This window comes from Magnolia sinica, chromosome 1, assembly GCF_029962835.1.
Source record: "Magnolia sinica isolate HGM2019 chromosome 1, MsV1, whole genome shotgun sequence".
In the NCBI taxonomy this organism is placed as follows: domain Eukaryota; kingdom Viridiplantae; phylum Streptophyta; class Magnoliopsida; order Magnoliales; family Magnoliaceae; genus Magnolia; species Magnolia sinica.
The window spans coordinates 130,604,903-130,628,760 of NC_080573.1; the positions used below are offsets into that span (position 1 = coordinate 130,604,903).

Here is a 23,858-nt window from a genome sequence, read left to right on the forward strand (position 1 = left end):
GCATCTACATGCTAACCATTTAATTACCGTCATGCCTTAAAATTTTCTTATTACTTTCTTTTTTAATACTCACGAAAGAGAAGGATGACAATTCATTAAAATGACTAATACACACACACACACACATTACATCAATCAAATTAGAATTTGATTACCTTTAGAAATTATGTTGGCCCACACACAACCCTGTGATTGGCGTACCATACTGATAAAGGCAGGTGTGTAGAACAGGTAGAAGAAGAAGAACATCTCCTCTGCATACTATGAATCCAAGAGAAATAAATGAAAATTTGAGATGTTTCATTGATGTCCATCTCTAATATTAAATTAAAATGCTTTAAATAGTAAAATGTAAACTCTAATTAAGAGTCTTAATTTGATTAAATTCTAATTAAGAGTTTTAATTCAACTAAATTAAAAATTACTAAAAATTATATAATGTACTAAAAATAAAAAATATTAATTTAATCACACATGATCATTCTTACCATAAATAGAATTAGTTTTTTTAAAAACACAATATACTAAAACTTTAAAACGAAGGAATACATCTGAATCATAACTTATTAAAAATAGAAAGTTTTTTCTAAATTAGTAATTGCAATTTTGAATGGGAAGGAATCATTTTCTTGTGAAACTAACTGCAACCTGCCATGTTACAATACCCGGATCAAAAGTTAGGACTGATTTATAGTTTGGTCTATGACCTGTCATACATCACGTACCCATTTTTCCCTATAGTATGGCCCACCTAAACCGTGGATCCGACTTCTTTTTTTTTTTTGCCCCAGCGCTAAGTAGAGGGAATTTAATATCTACATGATCCACACCGTACATTAGGTGAGCCCCTGTGTGTTTCAACGGGAGCCCAAAGATGAGGCTGATCCCAAATTTCGGGTGGTTATGCTATGGGAACAGATGAGATGGGACGCCCACAGTTAAAATGTACAATTTGTGTGTGGGGTCCACCCACCATTAAAATCGTCCAATTTGTGTGTTGGGGCCACCGTGGTGTATATATGCAATCTAATCTATTCACCTGAGCTGGCAGGATGAAGGGACACTCTGAAAACAGGACATTCCAACACTCACATGGGCCACACCACATGAATGTAGAGATTTACGAATGATTTAACACCATTCCTTATGGTGCGGCCCACCTAAGTACTGGATGGAACTTATTTTCAGGAACCATGGTAAAAGTGTGGTGACGCATTTGATATACAGGTAGGTAGAACAGATGCATGTTCCTCCTACAGCTCACTCAGAGTAAGTCACGCCCTTTGCATGACCATGTGTCACCAGATCCATAACTTAGGTGGGTCACACCACAGAACAGTGGTATGGGACGTGGACTATATAGGTATGTGTGGGGGCCACCTTGGTTTGTATATTTCATCAAACACACCACCAAATTCCAAATCGGCAAAGGCTCAAAGATAAGAACAGTTAGTAGATTATCAAACAGCTCAAGATGAGAGGAAAACTCTCTGCACAGTTTTGGCTCTGCATTCGCCATTGTATGATCACGATCACACAATTCAAATCAGGCCCACTTTCTAGGATGCATTTGGAAGTCCAAATCAGCATATGATCAAATAACTAGGCTGAAATTAATGGATTTGATACATTGGATGCTTTTGGTGGCAAAAGGTGGTAGATGCATCCCATCATACTTCTACAACTTGGTGACTTATACTAGAAACTAGTCAAATTGTCTTGATGAAATTGCTAGCTGACTCACCAGAAACTCGATCGTGAGTGCCACTCGGTCTCAATACCCTACAATGTAAACCAAGATCGTTCTAAAAACTCAGTGACTCGATTAGAAACTCATCAGAGTCAACTTGGTTTGATGAGATTGCGAGCCTGAGTCATCAGGAAATTCATTTGGGAGTGTGACTCGGTCTCATTATCCTCACATGTGACAGGTGGGCCATGGATCTAGACCATCCATGCAGCAAGTCCTCGTTGTGGATTGCAATGGTTGAAAATCACACTCAATGGGACTATTCTAGCCATGCGAAATTGGTGGCCTTCAAATCGCCAGACAGGAAAAACTAATGGCTAGGATTGTCTGCTCCATGTGAATTTCAAACCCAGACCACACACCAACAGGACCCACTAAATGGACCATCTGGCCCCCACCACATCTCAAGATCAACTGTGCCTGATCAAAGGAGGTCTACTTGGATTAGACCATGTCTAAAAAAAAATCAAAAAAATCAAAATACATTTTTAAAATGTCCAAATCCAATCTACAGAACAAGAAATCCATGGAAGGGAAGTGAGATACATAATACTCTTTCGACATCCCATTTAAAGGACACATACATATCAAGTAGCTTGCTTGCCACTGTTTAAATGAAAAAAGAAAAAGAAAATAAAATCAGGCATTTATTTTATAGCCATTTGCCAAAGTTTAATTTTTTTAAAAAAAAACTGTTAGAAGGGTCATATGCATGGTTAGTGAGGCATTGGGAGAGGCCGTGGAAGAACTTCATGTGAAGAGACTGGAATTGTCTTGAACTTGCAATCAATTGAAAGCAACTGAGAAGAGTTGATGTTGTTGTTGGTGTCTTCAACAGAAGAGATTTCATTTATGAGATGAAGTAGAACTCTCTCAAGCTCTTCTGCATTGCCCCATTCATGGATCTCTGCCTCGAGAAGCAATGGATTATCACAAATGAGATCCCACAAGGGGTAGTTCCTCCTCGGCATCACATGGTCTCTTTCTCCTAGCTTCAAAGAGGGGCAGAAATCACCCTTTCCATCGCCCAGGTAGATGAACCGCTTCTTCCCGTCCTTGAGCACAGATGCACGAATTCGCTCCATGATAAGACCCTTTTGCCAAAAATCAATCATATAAAGCCATGTTAAACAAAGTAACGAGAGAAACGGAGAAAACTCAAATAGTTGCAGGAGGATAATCTAATTAGTGTTCAAGATGAGAATTTTGATCATTTGTCTGGTGGCCCAATCAATGGATGGATCATCCATTGATGGAATCCACACCAATTGGACAATCACAACTTTCTGGCAATTTATATACAGATGGGTACATAGAATACCAGTAGTGGTCCACATTCTCCAGCAAACAGCAGGGAGATTGGACCGGAGTTGCCTGATCAATGCGAGTTTTGGATCAAAGCCCACCCATATTGAGTTTCATCAAGGTAGTGGCCCAAAGCACTTGATCTTTGTGTCACTTCTCCAATCTTTTTTACAGTACATAGTATGTAATTGATCATCCTGGCCCATCTCAAAAGGTGGTTACAAGATCAAATACCTTGCACATGTTTGGGGGGCAGTGGCTGCAGGTGCAGCCATGAGGAGAAGAGGTGAAATCATGGTAAGGGAAGATCCTAAGCTTCCCATCTTCATCTACAAAACTTGGGTTTGTGTTGATTTCCGAGAAGTAATGGATCAGCCCATGGTGTTTGAGGATTGTCTCAATGAAGAAGAGATTGGCGTCGCTCACTATCCTCAAATCACACCTGAAAGTTCAATGCAAAATAAGTAAGAAACACATGGAAATCACATAAACCCAATAAGGACAGACGTTGTGAAATTTGAATTACTTGGAGAAAAAAGGAGATTAGGAAAATTACCCAAGAGCATAAGCTGATTTGATGGCTGTGATAATCTGTGGGTATAGAGGAGCCCTTTTCAAACAATCTGCAATTTCTTCAATAGTCTTTCCTTGAGAGTGAAGCTCTCGCATCATTCTATCCTGAAAACATTAGAAAAGGATAGATACATATGAATTTGGAGGAAAGAATACAAAAAATCACAAGAGAAAACACTAAAACAAAAAGGGTATGTTTGGTTCCACCAAACCTCCATGAAATTTTCCACCCAATGCATTTGATTAATTATCTTAAAATGTAATGAAATTTAATGATATTCGATGCAACCGAACACGCGCGCACAGAAAAAAAGAGGATTGAATATTGTTTAAGAAGAAAAACAAAACTGTTGCTAGATCCATAAAACGATCTATTCCACTCAATAGGTGCATTGGTCCTTGGATCTGGGCCAAGCAATCAATCACCACCAGAAATATAGACCATAGCCGAAAAATTATACATTACACTTTACCCTTCCAGACAAAAGACTAATAATAATAAGGAAAATAAAAAAAAGAAAAACCAAGATCAAACCTTCTCAAGAATTCAAGAAAAGACATACATATATATACATATGCGCATACATACATACATGTATAGAGAGAAAAACAGAACTCAATAACAAACTCAAAAGTACTTTTATATATATATATATAAATTAAATTTGAAAAAAAAAAAAAAAAAAAAAAAAAAAAAACACTCACACCGCAGTGGGATTTCACCACCTATGGGCACTTGAACCCTTGACCAGGTGTTGAAACTCATTAGAGTTTACCACCGGAGCAAGAGTAAGGACCCAACTCAAAAGTACTTCAATAGCAATGGAAAAACCTCAAAGAAAACTAAAATTCAAGGCACACCACAATCCAAAACCAGCAAGATCTGCACTGTGTACTTCGACGGAATGGGCCAGAACATAAAACCCCAAGAACCTTCCATTGAGAAAAGCAAAACCCAATAACAGAACTTCACAAGAATTCAGAACAAAACAAATACACACATACATAGGCATATAAGTGCATAGTATGGGTCAGAATATAAAAACCCAATAACCTTCCATTGAAAAAAGCAAAACCCAACGACAAAACTTCACAAAAATTCACCAAAAATACAAACCCATATGGAAATGTACGTGTATAAATACATGAATGCATGTAAATTTAAAATAAATAAATTTAAAAAAAAAACTTTTTTTACTCTGTAATTCTTCAATTACAATAGAAAAACATCAAAGAGAAGCAGAATTCAAAGCACTACCCAATCCAAACCAGAGAAATATATACAGTAGACTTCAACAAAAGATCATACACATACGTACGTACCATCAGAGAATTCCATGGGATGGTAGGAAGAAGCTCTTCGAAGAGCTGGGTTGCACCCATATCGTCAATCACCCAATTATCGCTATCGCAGTCGATGATCGTCTTGTCGAAATCGAAAACTACCACAATCTCGGCCATTGAAATAAGTTTGGTGGGAATCCCGACTCAAAAAATCCAATTACTATGAAAAGTAGGCAATGGGACTAAGTTACAAGCACATGAATGTATTTATAGGCCTCTGGAAAGCTTCTACCTATTAGGGAGGTTTATGCCATGGAATATTACGTGATAGTTCATGAACATGATCGTCTCAGCTGAGCCATAACCCCATAGGCGGCCAGGATCTGGCATATTCTCCTGGAATAAAATACCCACTAATGCACGTGATTGAAACGCTTTCTGGCGCATATATGGAATATTTTCGATCTTTTTTGTAATTCAACGCACACATCTTCAAGCGCCAAGTACAAAGGCATATCATCGCTTGCCAATGTAGCAAGTATAGTCGCATCTGAGACATTCATATGGAGGTCCACTTAGTAAAATGTTCTTTAGACCAAAAAAATTAAGTCATTCTATTTATCAGGTGGGCCTATATGTATTAATAAATGAACGGTTGGAAGAAAATGAGTGGGCCAGGGTGATTTTAAGGTATGTAAATGGTGGGGTCACCATTTCGACGGTCCGGATTCGGCACATGTGTCTCACTGGCAGGTACGGTGCTCTTCTTTGGTGATTGAAGATGGGTACATCTAGAATTCCGCAGTTATTTGATACGTCGACAGAGCACGAGACATGGGATGAACGTGCAATCACTGTCCACCTGGCCTACAAGTAACTAAATATAAACCGTTCAAATCATGGGAATCTATTCTGATAGTTCATAAAACGAAAATCAGACTAATCAGATGATCCTTCCTATCAAAATGGTACCACGTATTGAATGGTCAAAATGGAAAAATCGACAGTCTAGATTCAACGGAGAATATCAGTTATTCAGAATGTTGGATTTTTTTTATTCTTTTTTATTTTGAGCATGAAACTAATCCAAAGTGGGTCCATTGATTTGGACGGCTTGGATCGTAGTATATGTATACCCACTTGTGATTTGGTTGTATGCATGCACCAATGTTTTTTGAAGTTTCGCTCCAATTCCTAGAGCGCCTTCTTTCTTTGAACAGAACAGGAGCAGGAGTTTCCGTCGATTTAGGTTTCTAGTGTGTCAGGCCACTGGATTTCGATATTTTCTTTTATTATTATTATTTTTTAATTTCATGTCTAGTATTTGCGGCGACCGACTTACCAAGATTCGTGGCGAGAAATTCCCCCACTAGATTGGCTACTCCCCCTGCCAACAGCCATTGGCTGGTGGTCTGTGCTCTGTGAGCCCCACAATGATGTATGTGTTTCATCCATGCCGTCCATCTATTTTTATAGATCATTTAATGTTATAAAAGAAAAAAATGAGATATATATCAACCTCAAGTGGACCACATTACTGGAAACAGTTTTGAATGAACGTTGACCATTAAAAACATTTTAGGGGCCATAAAAGTTTTGGATCAAGCTGATATTTATTTTTTCCTTTCATGTGGGTATTTGTGGTCTAATCAACAGATTGAATGTCAAATAAAAAGTACAGTGGGCCTTAGGAGAATTTTAATATTGGATATCCAATCATTATTATTTTCCTGTGGTGTGGTCCACCTAAGATTTATTTCCATATAACTTTTTAGTATAAATCACTAAAATGATACGTAAAAATGGATGAAACACATACATCATGGTAGGGCCCACAGAGCACCGACCATAAGCCACATGGCTGGAGTAGGGGAGTAGCCAATCCGTCTCCTTCCCCCACATGCCAACGTGGCACGAAACATACGGATGCGTATCCCGCTCCGGGATGCTGTCCATCTCATTCGAGAGATCATTTTAGGTCACGCGGTCAAAAATGACGTGAATTCAAAAAAGGTGAAACGTCATGGATTTCTCACAAACATTACGTTAGGCTTCCATAAAAGCCGGGTCCGAAACATACGGTAGCGGATTTAGCGCGGCCCCGGACTCAACCAATAGAGTGACGCCATTACTGTAAGGCTCACCTTGATACCACCTTGATACATATATTCTATATCCACACCGTCCATCTAGTTTTTAATCATTTTAAGGCATGAACTCAGAAAATGAAGTACTTCCAGTTCTCAGGTGGACCATACCATAAAAAAACAGTGGTGATTGTCCAATAATATGCTACAAAAGTTTCGTATCAAACTTGATATTTGTTCCCTCCCTTCATCATATATATTTAGGTAATCTTATCTAATTTGGATGGAAAATAAATATTATGGTAAGATTACTGGGGGACTTGGATTTTTTTTTATTACTAGGTTGTTCAATCACCACTGTCTCCTATGGTATGGTCCACCTGAATTTTGTATCTATCTCATTTTTGGGTTCATGCCTTCAAAAGATCAACCAAACAGGTGGACGTAGATGTAAATTACGTGCATCAAGGTAGGCCCTATAGCAAGTGCCGCACCGTCTTGGGTGTGACCACACCTCAACCGCTCACCAAAAACATACGTGGATCAGAGATCTAAGTGGGCTACCGTAGAGGAAATGTGATGATTGAACGTAATGAAAGGTTTCCGTCAGGCTAAGGGCCTATTTGTTAACTCTGAAAAATAGTATTTAACATGGAATTGAGAAAATGCTCCGCATCGAAGAGTTGTTTGCTAATGTCAATGTTAGATAGTGCTGAGTGATTTTTCATTGAATTCTTTCCGTGATAAGAGTAAATTGTTTCCAAAATTACTCGTTTTGAAGTTATTACATAATTTTTTCTCTTCTTCTATTCAAGATAGGAGTAAATTGTTTCCAAAATTATCCATTTTTAAGTTATTACAAAAAAAAAAAAGTTCTCTTTAAATTGTTTGCATAATAGAAAACTAACTTGTAACATGTGAAACTTCTTTATTCCCCATTTATTTGTTTGGATATCATATAAACATCAAGGTGGAGTTTGGGGGGAGGCGGATTGCGTCTTACCTCGCCCGGAGGATAATCTTTCTAGGCAAGGCTCCGTGGAGCCATCGTGATGTAAGTGTTTTATTTACACCGTTCATTGCTTTTCTAAGATCATTTTAAGGTTGTCCAAAAAATGAAGCAGTCCACTTCTCTAATAGACCACACCAAAGGAAGCTGTAGTGATAATGATAACCACCGTCAAAACCTTTCTAAGGGCCACCGTGATATATTTTTACCTTCCAACCTATTCATAAGGTCATGTAGACGTGGATGAAGTGAAAACACAAATATCAGCTTGATCCTAAACTTATACAACTCCCAAGAAGCTTTTAATGGTGTACGTTCAATCCCCACTTTGTGGTTCACTTCAGCCTTGGACCTTCCTCATTTTTTGGATAATATCTTAAAATATTTGAGGAAAACGATGAACGGCATGGATAAAACACTTACATTACGGTGGGCCCCACAGGATGGGGGTGGGACGCAATCCGCGTCCGAGCTTGAGAAGGTTTCACCTTACTTATGCTTTGAGGATTTCTAGAGAAAGTCTAATGGGAACATAGGTGGGCCGCTGTAATGTATGCAGTAAATCTATCTCGTTCATTCATGTTTTGAGATCATTTTAGTAAAACTGAGGAAAATGAGCCTGATCCAAAATTTAAGTGGGCCACGCAAGAGGAAATAGTGGAGATTTAACAAGAAATGCCTACCATTGAAAGGTAAACCTTTCTGGACTCCACCTTGATGTTTATATGATATCCGAACCGTTAATAAGTCATTCCCACTCACATGAACTGAAAATATAATAAACCCAGCGTGATAGAAACCTTCTTGTGGCCATATGATTGTTTCAATAATAGTTATTCAATCCCCATTATTTCTTTCCTCTCGTGTAGCCCATTTGAATCTTAGTTCTAGCTCATCTTAGTTCCAGCTCATTTTTCATATCATGTTCTAAAATGATATAGTAAAGCATATAATGAGGTGAATTTCTCACAAACATTGCGGTGGGCCATCTCTGGTTCCCAGCGCGACAACTTATGTAGCAAGAAATCAATATCATAAACATACGGTGTATTTGAGTGACACAGTTGAGTGCTACCCCTGCTAGGCCTATGAGGGTAGAGGTGGGCATCGAGTTGAGTCGGACCGGATTGGGCCCAACTTGACTCGGTCCGAAATTTTCAATGCCTGAACCGAACTTGATCCAATCTAGGACTGAGTCCAAGTCCTCTAACTCGATTCGATCCGTTACACTACCAGCCTGACCCGAACCGAGTCCGACTCAGTCAGGGAAACTGAGTCGGATTGGATTAGGGATGGTTCGAATTGAATCTCTTATGACCCCTAAAAGAGTTTCAATTGTAAATGTTCAACTCCCACTGCTTTTTGCAGTGTGGTCCACTTGATCTTTAGATCTATCTTATTTTTCAGCTCAAGCTTGAAGATGAGCATGCCAAATGGATGGACGGTTGGGATACAACACATACTTCATGATGGGACCCACAGAACTTGCTGATGTCAATACATCAAAACAACTGGCTTGGTGCGTGGTACACCTGCTCATCCTCGTTTCGCTTTCTTTCATTGGGATGAGGATTTCCTGCATGGCTGCATTGGGATGCTATGTGGGCCCACAGTGATATTTATAAGAAATCCAAACCGTCTATCAGTTGAGGGAGCTCATTTTAGGTCAAGATATCAAAAAATAGGTGAATCCAAAGCTCAAGTACACAGGACGAGAGGGAAAAACGAGGAAAGAGTTTCCTACCTTTAAAACCTTCCTGTTATCTACCCTGATATTTATATGTCATCCAAACCGTTTATAAGGTCATTCCCACTCGGATGAAGTGAAAACACCAAAACTTCTTCCAATATTAAACTCTATGGCCATGCGAATGTTTCAAACGGTGGTCACTGAATTTACATTGTTTCCTCTCGTAAGGGTCACTTGAGCTTTGGATACACTTCATTTTTGGCCACATGTCCTAAAATGAGATCCGAAAACGGATGGACGGTGTGGATTTATCACAAACATCATGGTGGGACCCACCTAGCATCCCTCGTGTGAAATTCCTGCGAAAGGCTTTCGCTTGAAATCTGCGTCTGTCGTAGCTCGGTGCTCGATGCACCTTGAGCCACGAGTGAGAGGACGGATTGGCTACTCTCCCTGACACTAGCCAATCGGTGCTCTGTGGACCCCACCATGATGTATTTATTTCATCCATGTCGTCCATCTATTTTTCTAGATCATTTTATGGTATTAAACAAAAAATGAGGCATATCCCAATCTCAAGTGGACAACATTACAGGAAATAGTGTTGAATGAACATTGTGCGGATCAGATTAGATTCCGGATCGGATCGGTCCGGATTGACCATTGATCTGAACTCGATCCGATTTACGGTAGGATCTAACTAGGCCAACTCGATCCGACCTGATCCTAGCCTTCGGTTTGAATCGGATCCGGATTCGTCGAATCAAGTCGGATCCATCGGATCGGTCTCGTTTCTGCCCAACTCTATATGAGGGTCCACCATGATGTATGGATTTTATCCACGTTGTCCATCCATTTTTTCCATGTCATTTCAGGTGAATAAGCCTGAACATTAGGCATATCCAAGGCTCAAGTAGACGGATCAAAATCTTACCGTTGAAAACTTCTTGGGGGCTATATAAGTTTTTGATCAAGCTGACATTTTTGTTTTCCCTTCCTCCATGTTTATATGACCTTATGAACATGTTTTATGAAAAACAAACAACCAATGGACCTTTAGGAAGTTTTCAACAGTGGGCGCTGCTTCCCATAGCCTAGTACGGTGTAGTCTACTTGAGCCTCGGATCCACTTCATTAAAAGGCTATGGCAAAATGAGGTGGGCCATGAGTGCATTGAAGAAACGGATATGGATGTGAATTATTGCAACAACCGTTGTAAAGAGCGCCCATCCAAAAAATAAAAAGAGGAAGGAAAGAAAATCTTTGGGGCCCACCGTGATATCTGTGTGTCATCCACTCTTTCTAGCACTTGCACCAGCTCACCTTAAGGATATATATGAGCCCAACAATAAAGGCGGCCAAAAACTAGATTGAGCTACGACACATGGAAAAGTTGGAATGGGGAATCAAGCTTATAAGCGGATTGGATTGGATATGAGTATATATCACCGTGTTCCAGCAAGGTTCCAATGGTGGGTGATCTCTATAGTATGGCCCACTTGCATGTTGGATCTGCCTCATTTTTGGAATCACGTACTAACATGAGCTAGCGCTAATAATGAACGGAGTGGATGTTACACTCACATCATGTTGGGCCCACGGAGCTTTTCCGTTGCCCGGGTCCCTATAACAGTTATGTTAAAAGAGGGACGCGGATTGCGTCCTTTCCCGCCCAGATAATTCGTCCCGGGCACGTGATGTAAGTGTTTTATCCACTCCATTCATCGTTTTTCTTAGATCATTTTAAGGTATGATGATAAAAATGAGTAAGGTCCACAGCTCCGTTGGACCACACAAAAGGAAGGTGCAGTGATAATGACACCCATCGTTGAAATCTTTATAAGGGCCACTGTGATTTTATTTTATTTTACCATACAACCTATTAATAAGGTCATGTAGACGTGGATGAAGTGAAAACACAAATATCGGCTTGATCCGAAACTTCTTCGGCTCTCAAGAAGTTTTTAATGGGAGACGTTCAATCTCCACTTAAGATCTTAAAATGCTTTATTTTTTCGGATCATACCTTAAAATAATCTAAGAAAAATGATGAATGGAGTGGATAAAACACTTACATCACGTTGGGCCCTACACAGCCATGCCCGGTCGAATTACCATCGCAGATTGTGTCCTACCCTGCCCGGACGGTAATCCATATGGGCAGTGCTCTGTGGGGCCCACCGTGATGTAAGTGTTTTATCCACTCCGTTCATAGATTTTTCAGATAATTTTAAGGTATGATCCTAAAATTTAAGCAGGTCCACAACTCCAGTGGACCACACCAAAGGAAGCTGCCGTGATAATGACACTCACTGCTGAAACCTTTCTAACGGCCAGCGTGATGTTTTTTTTACCATCCAACCTATTCATAACGTCATGTAGACGTGGATGAAGTGAAAAAACAAATATCATATTGATCCGAAACTTCTCCAGCTCCTAAGAAGTTTTTAATGGTGGACATTTAATACCCATTTGTGGTTCACTTAAGAAATGAAACTGCCTAATTTTTGTTATAATATTTTAAAATGATCTGAGAAAAATGATGAACGGCTTAGATAAAACACTTACATCACAATAGGATGCAATCCGCGTCCTTCTAGGATCACCCGAGTGGTTAGATGTTTTGGCATATGGTCGATCCATCGGGGCAATAGATAAACGGTCTAAATCTCATATACCCGAGCAACGTGTAAGAATTTCAAAGTGTTTGATACCTCCACGTGCTTCAAATGTTATCAAACGTTATTAGAATAATGTCATGAGACAGGAAACTTTTAAAAATAATAATAATAATAATCTGCATTTATGATGTAATTACGTTTATCAAATGTTAATTATTTAATTACAACTATGCCTTAATAATTCTGTAATACTCTTTCTTTCCTTTTTTTGAATGCTCGGCTCAAGAGACAATAATGAAAATTCATTGAAATGATTAATTGTAATACCTTTTCTAATACAACCTACCTTATTATTTTGCCTCCAGGGGATTGAAATCGTGCAACCATTTTTTATTTTTTATTTTTCCTTAACGTACGCGGATTGGGTGCTACCTAGCCTGTCCCTAGCGAGGAGTGGTCAGGGGATCTAAGGGGCCACTGTGATTGATAGGTTTCATCCGCACCGTTCATCCATTTTTCCCTATCATTTGAGAGTACAGGACCAAAAATGAGGTAGATCCAAGGCTGAAGTAAACCACACCACATGAAGCTGCGGTGGTAATGATATCCACCTTAAAAACTTCATAAGACCCACTGTGATGATTATTAATTGCCATCCAACCTGTTCATAAGGTCTACGGGAAACTAGAAATATCAGCTTTTTGATGATAGGTGTTTAATTCCCACTACGAGGTTTTCTAAAGCTTTGAAGCGCATGATTTTTGAGATTCTATCCTAAAATGATAGAGCAAAATAGAGGATACTGTTGATAAAACCCACACATCATGGTAGCCCCTTGGAGCCCTTGTCTCGTGCCTAGCCGAGTGTAGGAATGGTACCTGTTTATTTCCTGTTCCATAAGCACACAATGCAGTCAGGAAGACATCCATTCCATCGATAAAGGCACATATTCAGACAGTCGGACCAGATTAAGGCACCGTTTGTTTAAATATGAAGTCTAAAGCCTGAATCTGAAATTTGAAGCCTGAATTTGAAATCAGATTAAGGGCCTGTTTGTTAACGCTGAATTTTTGTACTTAACACAGAATTGAGAAAATGTTCCGTGTTTAGTGGTGTTTGTTAATGCGTCGTTAACGCGGAAGAAGGAAAGCGCTAAGTGGTTTTTCACTTAATTCTTTCTATGATAGGAGTCTAGCTTAATGGTGAATGCAGAATGCACTCAATAAATTTTTCATTAAACAAAATTTTTGCTTCCAAAATTACCTCTTTTTAAGTAGTTATGGCAATTTCTTCACTTTAAATTGTCTGCTCAGTACAAAATCAACTTTTAAGTATGAAACTTCTTTATGCCCCATCATGATGTATATGTTTCATCCATTCCATTCATCCATTTTTAAAGATCATTTTAGGGGTTTATACCAAAAGTGAGAGGAATATAAATCTCAAGTGAGCTATACCACAGGAAAACAATAGTGATTGGATATCCACCATTAAAATTCTCCTAAGGCCCAATGTACTGTTTATTTGACATCCAATCCGTTGATTAGGTCATATAAACCTAGATGAATGGAAAAAAACAAAGATCAGCTTCATCCAAAACTTTTATGGCCCTCAAAAGTTTTTAATGGTCGACGTTCATTCAACACTGTTTTCCTATAATGTGGTTCACTTGAGATTGGGATATACCTCATTTTTGGTCCCGTAACCATAAAATGATCTAGAAACATAGATGAACGACATGGATGAAACACCTACATCATGGTAGAGCCCACATGGCACCAACCATCAGCCATTGGCTGGTGGCAGGGGAGTAGCCAATTTATTTCTGCGGCGTGGATTGGATAGTGACAGGTTGAGTAGCGAGACTCGCTTACTGTTACTGAAGTTATGTCATCAAGTTATGTGGGCCCATCATGATGTATTTTTTGTATCCACGCCGTCCATCCATTTGGAAATATAATTTTAGACAAAGATCCAAAGAATGAGTCAAATCCAAAGCTCCGGTGGACCTCACCACAGAAAACAATGAGGAGAGTAACGCCCACCATTAAAAACTTAAATAGGCCACAAAAGTTTTTGATCAAGCTGATATTTGTTTTTTCCTTTCTTTCATGCCTATGTTAACTTGTGAACAGGTTGGATTTCAAATAAATATTATGGTGAGCCTTAGGAATGTTTCAACGGTAGGCATCAATCTCGCCACTGTTTTTTGTGGTGGGGTCAACTACATATTTGGATCTTCCTCACTTTTTAACTCATGCTCTAAAATTAAATCTCCAAATAGATGAACGGTGTAGATATAACACATACATCATAGTGGGCCCATGGAACTTGATGACATCACTTCCTTGGCGAATCTCGCTATTCAACTTGTGGCTAATCCGCGCCCAAGTAGGATGAGGATTGGTTGGTGTACCACACACAAGCTATGTAGCTGATGTATTTACGTCAGCAAGTTCTGTGGATCCCATCATGAGGTATGTGTTATATCCAAACTACTCATCCATTTTGCGAGCTCATATTAAAGCTTGAGACAAAATAAGCTACAAAAAGCAGCAAGGGATTGAACGTCTACCATTGAAACCCTTTTTGAGGTCACAGAAGTTTTGGATCAATATGATTTTTCCCCTCTTCTTACAGGCATTTGTGACCTTACGAACATATTGGATGGAAAATAAACTTAAATAGGCTACAGGAGTTTTGGATAAATATGTTTTCACTTCATCCAATTGGGAATGACCTTATAAACAGTTCGGATAACATATAAATATAAGGTGGGCCTTATTTGAAGGTTTTGTTGCTACTAATGTTCAATCCCATACAACACATAGTGACAATCTTTCCGCTAAGAGGAATTGAGGGCCTTATGATGATATTTTAGTCTTTTATTAAGTATTTTAGTTTATTTGAATTAAATATAATGATTTTATTTTCATTTAATAAAAAATAATTTCTTTAAAATGTAAAACATTTCCAAATGAGCAATAGGGGCAAATGTGTCAAATTAACATGTTTCAGACATTTAAGATGTTTGTTAATAAACAGTTTGTTTCAAATTTAATACTTAATTTTTAGATTTCAACCATAATTATCAAATAAGTTTTTTTACTTCAGGTTTCAGATTGGGGCTTTAGATTTCATATTCAGTATTAAGACTTCAGATTTAACAAACAGGACCTAAGTATTATTTTTCAGAGTTAACAAACAGGCCTTAAGTCTGATTAGGTCTTTTCCATGGAGCCCAACTTGATGTATGCATTGTATATTCAGGTTATCCATCCATTTTGCCAACTCATTTTAAGGTATGTGTAAAAAAATGAAACATATACAAATTAACAACATGAAAGAAAAATATAAATATCATCTTGATCCATAACTATTATCACTTATAAAAAAAAAAAATTTATAATCACACCGTTGTTACCTTTAGTACATTTCACCTGATATTTAAATCTTCTTCATTTTTTGGTACATGCTTTAATATGAGCTAGAACAATAAATAGATGAAACATATATATAACACATACATCAAGAAGGGCCCCACCGAAAAAGCACGTTCATAGATTAAGTGTGCCTTTCAAAGCTTGTTCTTGTGGTAAAAAACCAACCAAATCATAACTTAAGTGGGTCACACGACGAGAACAATAGCATAGGATACACAATATAAGTATGTGTGTGGGGGCCTCTTTGGAGTGTATATTTCATTAAACCCATACATCAAGTGTAACCCGTTATGATCAATGTAAGAAAAAAAAAAAAAAAAAAGAGCTATATTTTAAAACTATGGGCTGCATATTTTAAGGTTCCAATTAAAGTAAATTTGCATGACAGATTAAAAAAGGTTTTATTAAAATGGGTATTTTGGTTATTTATATGATTTTCATGTTTTCTTTCAACAAAGTGTATTAAAGAAAGTATCTTAAAATTTCGAAGGCATAACTGTAATTTAGATAATTAAAAGTTACAGAACTATAATATAAGATAAATATAGAAGTTTGGTTGTAACTTTTCTTATCAGACAAACATAAATAATTTACTAATTATAATTCTTAAATTAGTATGCAAAAGTAAGATACATCGACCCTAGCAAAAGTGACACTTCTTTATGACTTTCAAGCAAGGAGTCACGGGAATGCTAACTGCACTCGGCTTTCCATGCAAACACGTGAAAAATCTGTATAGAATCGTAACCGTTCATCTGATAGATAGGCCATGGCCCATAGATTACGTAGATATTGCAACCATATCCATTTGGTTGGAAGACTTGTAAAGTGAGCTTTACATGGTCAAATTACTGATTTTTTACGCACTCCTCGTCTGTATATATAGAGAGGAATTTTTTCCAAACAATTTGAGAACTCATCCCATGTGATGTATGCACAAAATCCAAACCGTCCATTAGATGAGTCACCTCTTTTTATAAAAAAAAAAAGCAACTTGTAGGTTTTAGTTATACATATTGCTATTTTCTTATTTCTGTTTGAAAGTGGACAGCCAAAAGCAACCTATAGCTTTTGCTTTAACAAACAGCTTTTATAAGGGGAAAAAGTAGCTTTAGGCAGTTATGTAGGGCCCTATTGGCTCGTGCCAATCGTGCCAGGTTCAACCGGAGGCGGTTTGGTTCATGACACACACTGGCCGGCCGGCCGGCTGGTATCAAAGCTCTTTGGGCCCACTATGATGCATGTGTTTTATCCATGTCGTTCAGCCATTTTTCTCATCTGATTTTAAAGTATGAGCCCGAAAATGAGGCAGCTCCAAATCGAAGGTGGACCACACTAGAGAAAAAAATTATTGATTGAATTTTTAACATAAAAAACTTTCAAGGACCAGTATAATGTTCATTTGCCATTGGAAACCTGTTGCTAAGGTGACTTGAACAAAGAGAAAAAACAAATATCAGCTTGATTCAAAACTTTTGTACCCCACCAAATAAGTTTGCAATAGTAAGCATTCAACCCCACTATTTTCTATGGTATGGTCCACCTAAGGTTTGGATTTGCCTTTTTTTTGGTGCATGCATGATGCAGAGTCCACGAGAAAAGGAACAAGAAAAATAGAAAATAAATTTTATAAAATTCGAAATTTTATAATAAAATTAAAACTTACTATTTACAGTAAAAATGGAATTAAAAGAGGAAAACGACCTTGATTTTGTGGTATTTCAAAAATTCAACTTGTGCGCCCCGGGATAGCAGGGTTAGGTGGCTAAAGTAGCTCGTTTTACCATAAAATCATATGTTTTATATCCCATAACTCATTCCGTATTGTGAGACATATCCGATTTAAGGTCTGACAGTCCAGATCACTTCTGTCATTTCCGGAACTTTTTCTGATCCACCTTGACCATAAAACTGCCCACGACCCGCTCTACATCAATGCACTAAAATGAGCTGGCAAATAAATAATGGACGGCATGAATAAAATACATACATCATCGAGGGTCCTCTATAGCTTTGACGCTAGCTTTCTGCTTGGGTTAGGGTCACCAGCCAAACCGCGTCCGGTTCAACCACGGGTCACGGGAATTTCAACCACTCTTCTGCAAATGCCTCAACGTAACTTGCAATCTTATCATTCCCAACAACATTCCACTTCTGTAGGACATCCGTACGATGAAAATGGTGGGCCCCACCATAAAGATCAGTGGCACAAAAAAACGGATCGGTCCGCTCATTAGGTGAGTCTAGCTCATCAAACAGCGGTGGCCCATCTAATGAGTTTATAAGCCTAATTGACGAGTGATCTTCATGATCAGGCCTACGGTTTGAATCTATATGATGGGACCAAACTGATGGATGGCTTAGATTTTATACTAGGCTACGCTGGCGCATGCGGTGGTGAGTAGAAAGGATGCATTTTGCATGCTTAAGATTGTATGATTGGTGCGATTTTTGTACCACTAGATATCATGGCGGGGTACACTTTATGGATGGTCCAGATCATTGCAACGTGGCTACATGTGCTTCATCGACGGATTCAAGAGTAAACGTGCCACAAATCTTTTGCACGAAGATCAGTTCATCAAAATTCGATTGAAAGTAATTGATGATCCATTCATCTGATGGGTCTCATCATGGATGGGCCAGGGTATTTCAATGATCTTGTCCGTCCAATTAAAAATAAAATTTTAAAGAGTACAGTCGTCCAAACGAAGGGTTGTCCAAAACAGATGAGATAAGAAGGAATGCGTAAGCATGCATCTGTAGGGGCGAAGGTTGGCTTTATCCGAGCCATTGTTATGAAGGCCATCATGGATGGGCCATGCCCCAAAATCTTATATTTGGCAAAAGCCTGTGAAGAGTGCGGCGTGGACATAGTAGACGGTCGGGATAGGAGATGTGGATTTGAATGAATCAAAATGAAAACATGTGCATGGAAAGGTTCCCAAACACTTAATAGAATAGAAAGATAAGAGAATGCATGCATGGGAGGGGTGAATAAATGCATACAATGCATGCATCTCTTAGGACCTCTGGCCTACCTTCCATGATGAAGTGGATAGAAGAGTAGGACCATTCCAACATTCCCTCTTTTTAGCTTCTCTGGCTAGCAACTACAGGGCCCCACATGGCATTACTTGCTAATTACTGAAAAATGGGATTATTTGGACGGCTAAGAGTTTCAAGATGGGTATGATTTGGAGACTGCAGGTATCCATGTTGGGGCCCAGCTGATAAACTCTATTTACCAAAAGAAGGGTCTTAGAGGCTTGTTGGGGTTATCTTGTGGGAACCAACCACAAGGGGTTGTACAAGTGGGCCACACTCATCCAACATTCCACATGTAAAGACGTGCTTTCCTGCCATGGGGAATTTATAGAATAACCTTATGAAAATTTGAGTAGTTCATGAGATAGCCGTTGAAATGGAGCATCTTGTTTTATATTTAATTCGAATTCCTAAAAGAGAATAGGAATTTGTTCATTTAAAGGCGCAGCACAAAGATGGATATAGAGGATGAAAACACGAGTGCAAGGAGAAGATTATGTTCAAAAGATCCATGCTCTTGGAACACATCTATGTTATATTCGTTGATAAATGCACTACCCTGTGGAGCCCACATGCAGAGAAGGATGGGCCAGGATTCAATGCTCACAGAATAGAAAGCCATGATCATCTAATTGTGATGTTCGAATGGTATAAAAAATATATATATAACCGTTGGCTCAACTGATTTCATTTTATTCTGGCTCGTCTGCATAAGCATCCATGTGATCGAGGTTCCTATCGTATGATTCTATGGCATGTGGGCACATGGGTCGAGGACTTGGTAGATGAGGAAAGGTGCCCATCTGCGAAAAACGAACTTTCTCTCTCTGTTTGTTTTTTTCACACGGGCACTCACACCAATGGATGGTTGATCGGCATATGAGTTCCATCAACTGGCTTCTGTCCAAAGGCCCACATGGTAAGATGATCTGGACCGTCCCCATCAAACTTGGCGTGCACATTAGGCCCAGGCCTATATGAAGGCCCAATATGCTCGGCCTGAGCAAAGCGTAACCCTGGGCCCAGGCCTTTCTGGTTTGTAAAAGGCCGTCTGGGCCTGAACTGTGATCCAGCGGGCCAGGTCTGGGCATATTGTAAGGCCCAAGAATAAATGGCCCTGGTTCATGATTGCCAAGGACTTCCCCAAACCCGGGAGCGGATTAGGTGTTATCCGGGTAAGACTGTAGTGGGTGTTACCTTTACTGTGTGGAGCCTGCATTTATTTATCTGTTGTATATCCATGCCGTCCATCTGTTTTTGCAGCTCATGTTTAGACGTTATCCCAAAAATAAAGCAGATCCAAATCTCAGGTTGACCACACCACTGAAAAGAGTGGTGAATGACCATTAAAAACTTTTTGTGAGCCAAAAAGTCTTTTATAATGCTGATATTTATATTTTCACTCCATCCAGGTCTGGTTGACCTTATCAACGGGTTGGATTTTGAAATAAACATTATGGTGGACTCTAGAAAGTTTTTAGTGGTGGGAGTTCATTCACTACTATTTCGACTGTTTCTTGTGGTGTGGTCATCCTGAGATATAGATCCTCTTATTTTTAGAATCAACTCCTAAAATGGACTGAAAAAATGGATGGACGGCGTGGATGTAAATAAATCATCAAGGTGGACCCCATGGTAAGGATAACACCTAATCCACTCCACCTCACCCCAGCCTGCTGACAGCTCTGGGCCCTATTGTGGGTATACGATGGTCTCTGAACAATCTTGACCGTCCAATCAGTGACCTTTTTCAAAGAGATGATTAAAAGAAAGGGAAAGCTGCAGTCAAAAACTTTTATTAAAGGTATAATTATAGTTATCCACCTATTAATCATCTAATTGTAATTATAGCTTGAGAATTTCATAATAGTTTTTTTAAGATAATTTAAAAGTGGTCTGTTTTTGGTCCATAGACAAAAAGGCAGACAGCCAAATGCAAAAATTCCCTGCCTAAGTACCTTTTCTTAAGTTGATTTAAACCGTTCATGTTCTCATAACGACTATACAGAAGATAAGGTCTTATAATCATGCCCCACTGATGATCCTGTTTACACATCCTAACCTTGAATTTTGAATTTGAATATGAGCCATTCAAAAAAGCTACTTTAAAATGTTCCATGTTTATCTTCATCAGCAAGTTTCTTCCGGTGGGCCCTATAGCATAGAATAAAAAGAATGTGAACGGTTCATATCATCAGGTAAGATGCAATCCAAGGGTGCAAATAGTCCCCCGTACGTTAACTGTGGTAAGGTGCACATGTCTTATCAAAACCCTATCCACAAAGACTCTCCTTCCAAGGTTTCTGCAGGAGGAATCCATTTCTCAAAGTTACCTCTTTGGGGCCCACCAAGTTGTATATATGAAATCCACACCGTCCATCAGTGCGCTCGTTGATGGTAAGCCCTGGGCACAAAATCAACCAGACCCTCTGCTTAGGTGGATCATATTATAGAGACAATGGGTATAGGACACCAGCAGTGGATTTGCGTTTGGGGCCACCATGGTATCTATGTTTCAGGTGGCCTCACCAAGCTGAAGGGAATATAGAAAAGTCATCCTGGTACAAAAGGCTGTAAGCACAAGTTTACAATGTTTTCTTTTATTTGTTTAGTGGACATAAGGTCACCTAATGGACGGAGTGGATTTCACCATGTAGGGGTTATAACGTCAGATTATATATATATATATTTTTTAAAGTGTTGTATAGACAATTTCGGACGCGGATTGCTTACTACCTAATTACGCTAGATACTGAGTAAATCCGTGGGGATCCACCGTGATGTGTCTTATCCACGCTGTCCATCTGTTTAATCAGCTCATTTTAGGGAAACCCAAAATTAAAACATGCCCAAAGCTCAAGTGGACCACACCACAGGAAACGGTGGAATTGAACGACTACCGTTAGAAACTTATACAAGTTTTGGATCAAGCCGATACTTTTGTTTTACCTTCATCCAGGTTTCTGTGAACTAATGAATAGTGTGGCTGACAAATAAACTATCACCGTGGGCACTAAGAAGGTTTCAACGGTGGACGTCATTATCCCCAATCTTTCCTGTGTCGGGGGTCCACTTGAGCTTTCGAGATAATTCAATTTAGTATCATGCCCTAAAATGAACTTATAAAACGGATGAACGGCGTGGATAAGACGCATACATCACGGTGAGCACTAAGAGTTTCCTCAATACGCAATCGGCGTCCTACTATTTTGATCATTCATAGAGTAGCTGTGCTGCTGGAAAAGTCTGTGGGCCCCACCATGATGTATGATTTTATCCACGCCGTCCATCCATTTTTCCAGCTCAGTTTAGAGCATGTGACGAAAAAATTGGGGCAGATCTAAATCTCAGGTGGGCCATGCCATGAGAAATAGTGGTGATTGTACAACCACCGTTAAAAAATTCTTTGGGGCTACGAAAATTTTGGATCTAGTCTGAATGAATCTAACCAACAGGTTGGATGGCAAGTAAACATTACGATGGGCCCTGGGAAGTTTTTAATGGTGAGCGTTCAATCACCAGTATTTCCTGTGGTGTGGTCCATCTAAATTGGATGGATGGCGTGGACAAAACACATACATCATACTGGGGCCAACAGTACCAAGGCAACCCGAGATCCATCATGGTTGCATTCACCTCCAAAATGAACGGTATGATCGAAGTTGTCCAGTCAAGTACAACTTTGATGGGCCATTCGTTATAAGCCCCCCACCCCATGGAAGGTCGTGATCATCAGCGAGTGGAACAACAGATGGATGGAGATAAAGAGCACTGTGTACAGAGAACATCTTCAAATAAGTTGCAGCCCAGTTTAGTAGTGCGCGGGAAATACGGTTCTCTCGCTTTTCGGAATCGAGACAGCTGGAAGGAGGGAATGTGTGAACTTAGAATGTAGTTTTTTGGATCGTGAACGAAGCAGTTTCCTATCAATTACTGTATAACAGTTTATATTACGTTTTGAGAAGAGACAGAGAGAGAGAGAGAGAGAGAAAGAGACGGATACATGAGCACCGACACTCGAGGGATGCACGGATTCCCACCACTAAAAAAAAGGTAGCGGATTGCGTACTTAGTAACTGAGTACGCTAAGCGTACTGAGTAAACTCTGTGGGGTCCACCATGATTTTCATATTTTATCTACTCCGTCCATCCATTTTAACAGATAATTTTATGCTTGATCCCAAAAATGAGATATATCCAAATCTCAAGTGGACCTCACCATGGGAAAAAGTGTGAAGTGAAATTCTACCATTGAAAATTTCTTGGGGCCCACGGAAGTTTTGGATCAAGCTGATATTTGTTTTTTTACCTTCATCCATGTCTGCGTAATCTTATGAACAGATTAGATGACAAATAAAAATCACTGTGGGCCCTAAGAAGATTTCAACGGTGGAATTCATTATTTGCATTTTTTCTTATAGTGTGGTCCACTTGGAATTTGGGAATACTTTTATTTTAGACTCAACCACTAAAATGATCTCGAAAAACCGATGGATGGTATGGATAATCCACATACATTCATAGTAGGCCCAACTGAGTTTACACAGTACGATAAAAGTGTACGGATTGTGTACTGAGTAACTCCCTACGCTTAGCGTACTGAGTAAACTCTGTAGGGTCCACCATGATTTTTATATTTTATCTACTCCGTCCATCCATTTTAACAGATAATTTTATGACTTGATCCCAAAAATGAGATATATCCAAATCTCAAATGGACCTCACCACGGGAAAAAGTGTGAATTGAAATTCTACCGTTGAAAATTTCTTAGGGCCCACGAAAGTTTTGAATCAAGCTGATATTTGTTTTTTACCTTCATCCATGTCTGCCTAATCTTATGAACAGGTTAGATGACAAATAAAAATCACTGTGGGCCCTAGGAAGATTTCAATGGTGGAAGTCATTATTTGCATTGTTTCTTATAACGCGGTCTACTTGAGATTTGGGAATACTTCTATTTTAGACTCAACCACTAAAATGATCTCGGAAAACTGATGGACAGCGTGAATAATCCACATACATTCATAGTAGGCCCAACTGAGTTTAC

At 39.1% G+C, this 23,858-nt stretch overlaps 1 protein-coding gene across 1 annotated transcript; it reads right to left on the reverse strand.

The window, feature by feature from the left end:
• Positions 1-2,273: 2,273 nt before the first annotated feature.
• LOC131217160 (inorganic pyrophosphatase 1-like) lies at positions 2,274-5,161 on the reverse strand. The gene is made up of 4 exons (XM_058211961.1): positions 4,952-5,161; positions 3,612-3,733; positions 3,290-3,497; positions 2,274-2,844 (listed from the first exon to the last, which is right to left on the reverse strand). Exons 1-4 carry the CDS (start codon positions 5,087-5,089, stop codon positions 2,467-2,469), a joined length of 846 nt encoding a protein of 281 aa, XP_058067944.1. The 5' UTR covers positions 5,090-5,161; the 3' UTR covers positions 2,274-2,466.
• Between the last annotated feature and the right edge of the window lie 18,697 nt (positions 5,162-23,858).

Excerpts from the sequence above, each read along its gene's own strand:
- LOC131217160 (XM_058211961.1), bottom strand. The coding sequence starts at position 5,089 with ATGGCCGAGATTGTGGTAGTTTTCGATTTCGACAAGACGATCATCGAC. Across the intron at positions 3,498-3,611 it reads AAATCAGCTTATGCTCTTGG|GTGTGATTTGAGGATAGTGA; the intron begins GTAATTTTCCTA and ends TTGAACTTTCAG. Across the intron at positions 2,845-3,289 it reads GCCCCCCAAACATGTGCAAG|GGTCTTATCATGGAGCGAAT; the intron begins GTATTTGATCTT and ends TTTTGGCAAAAG.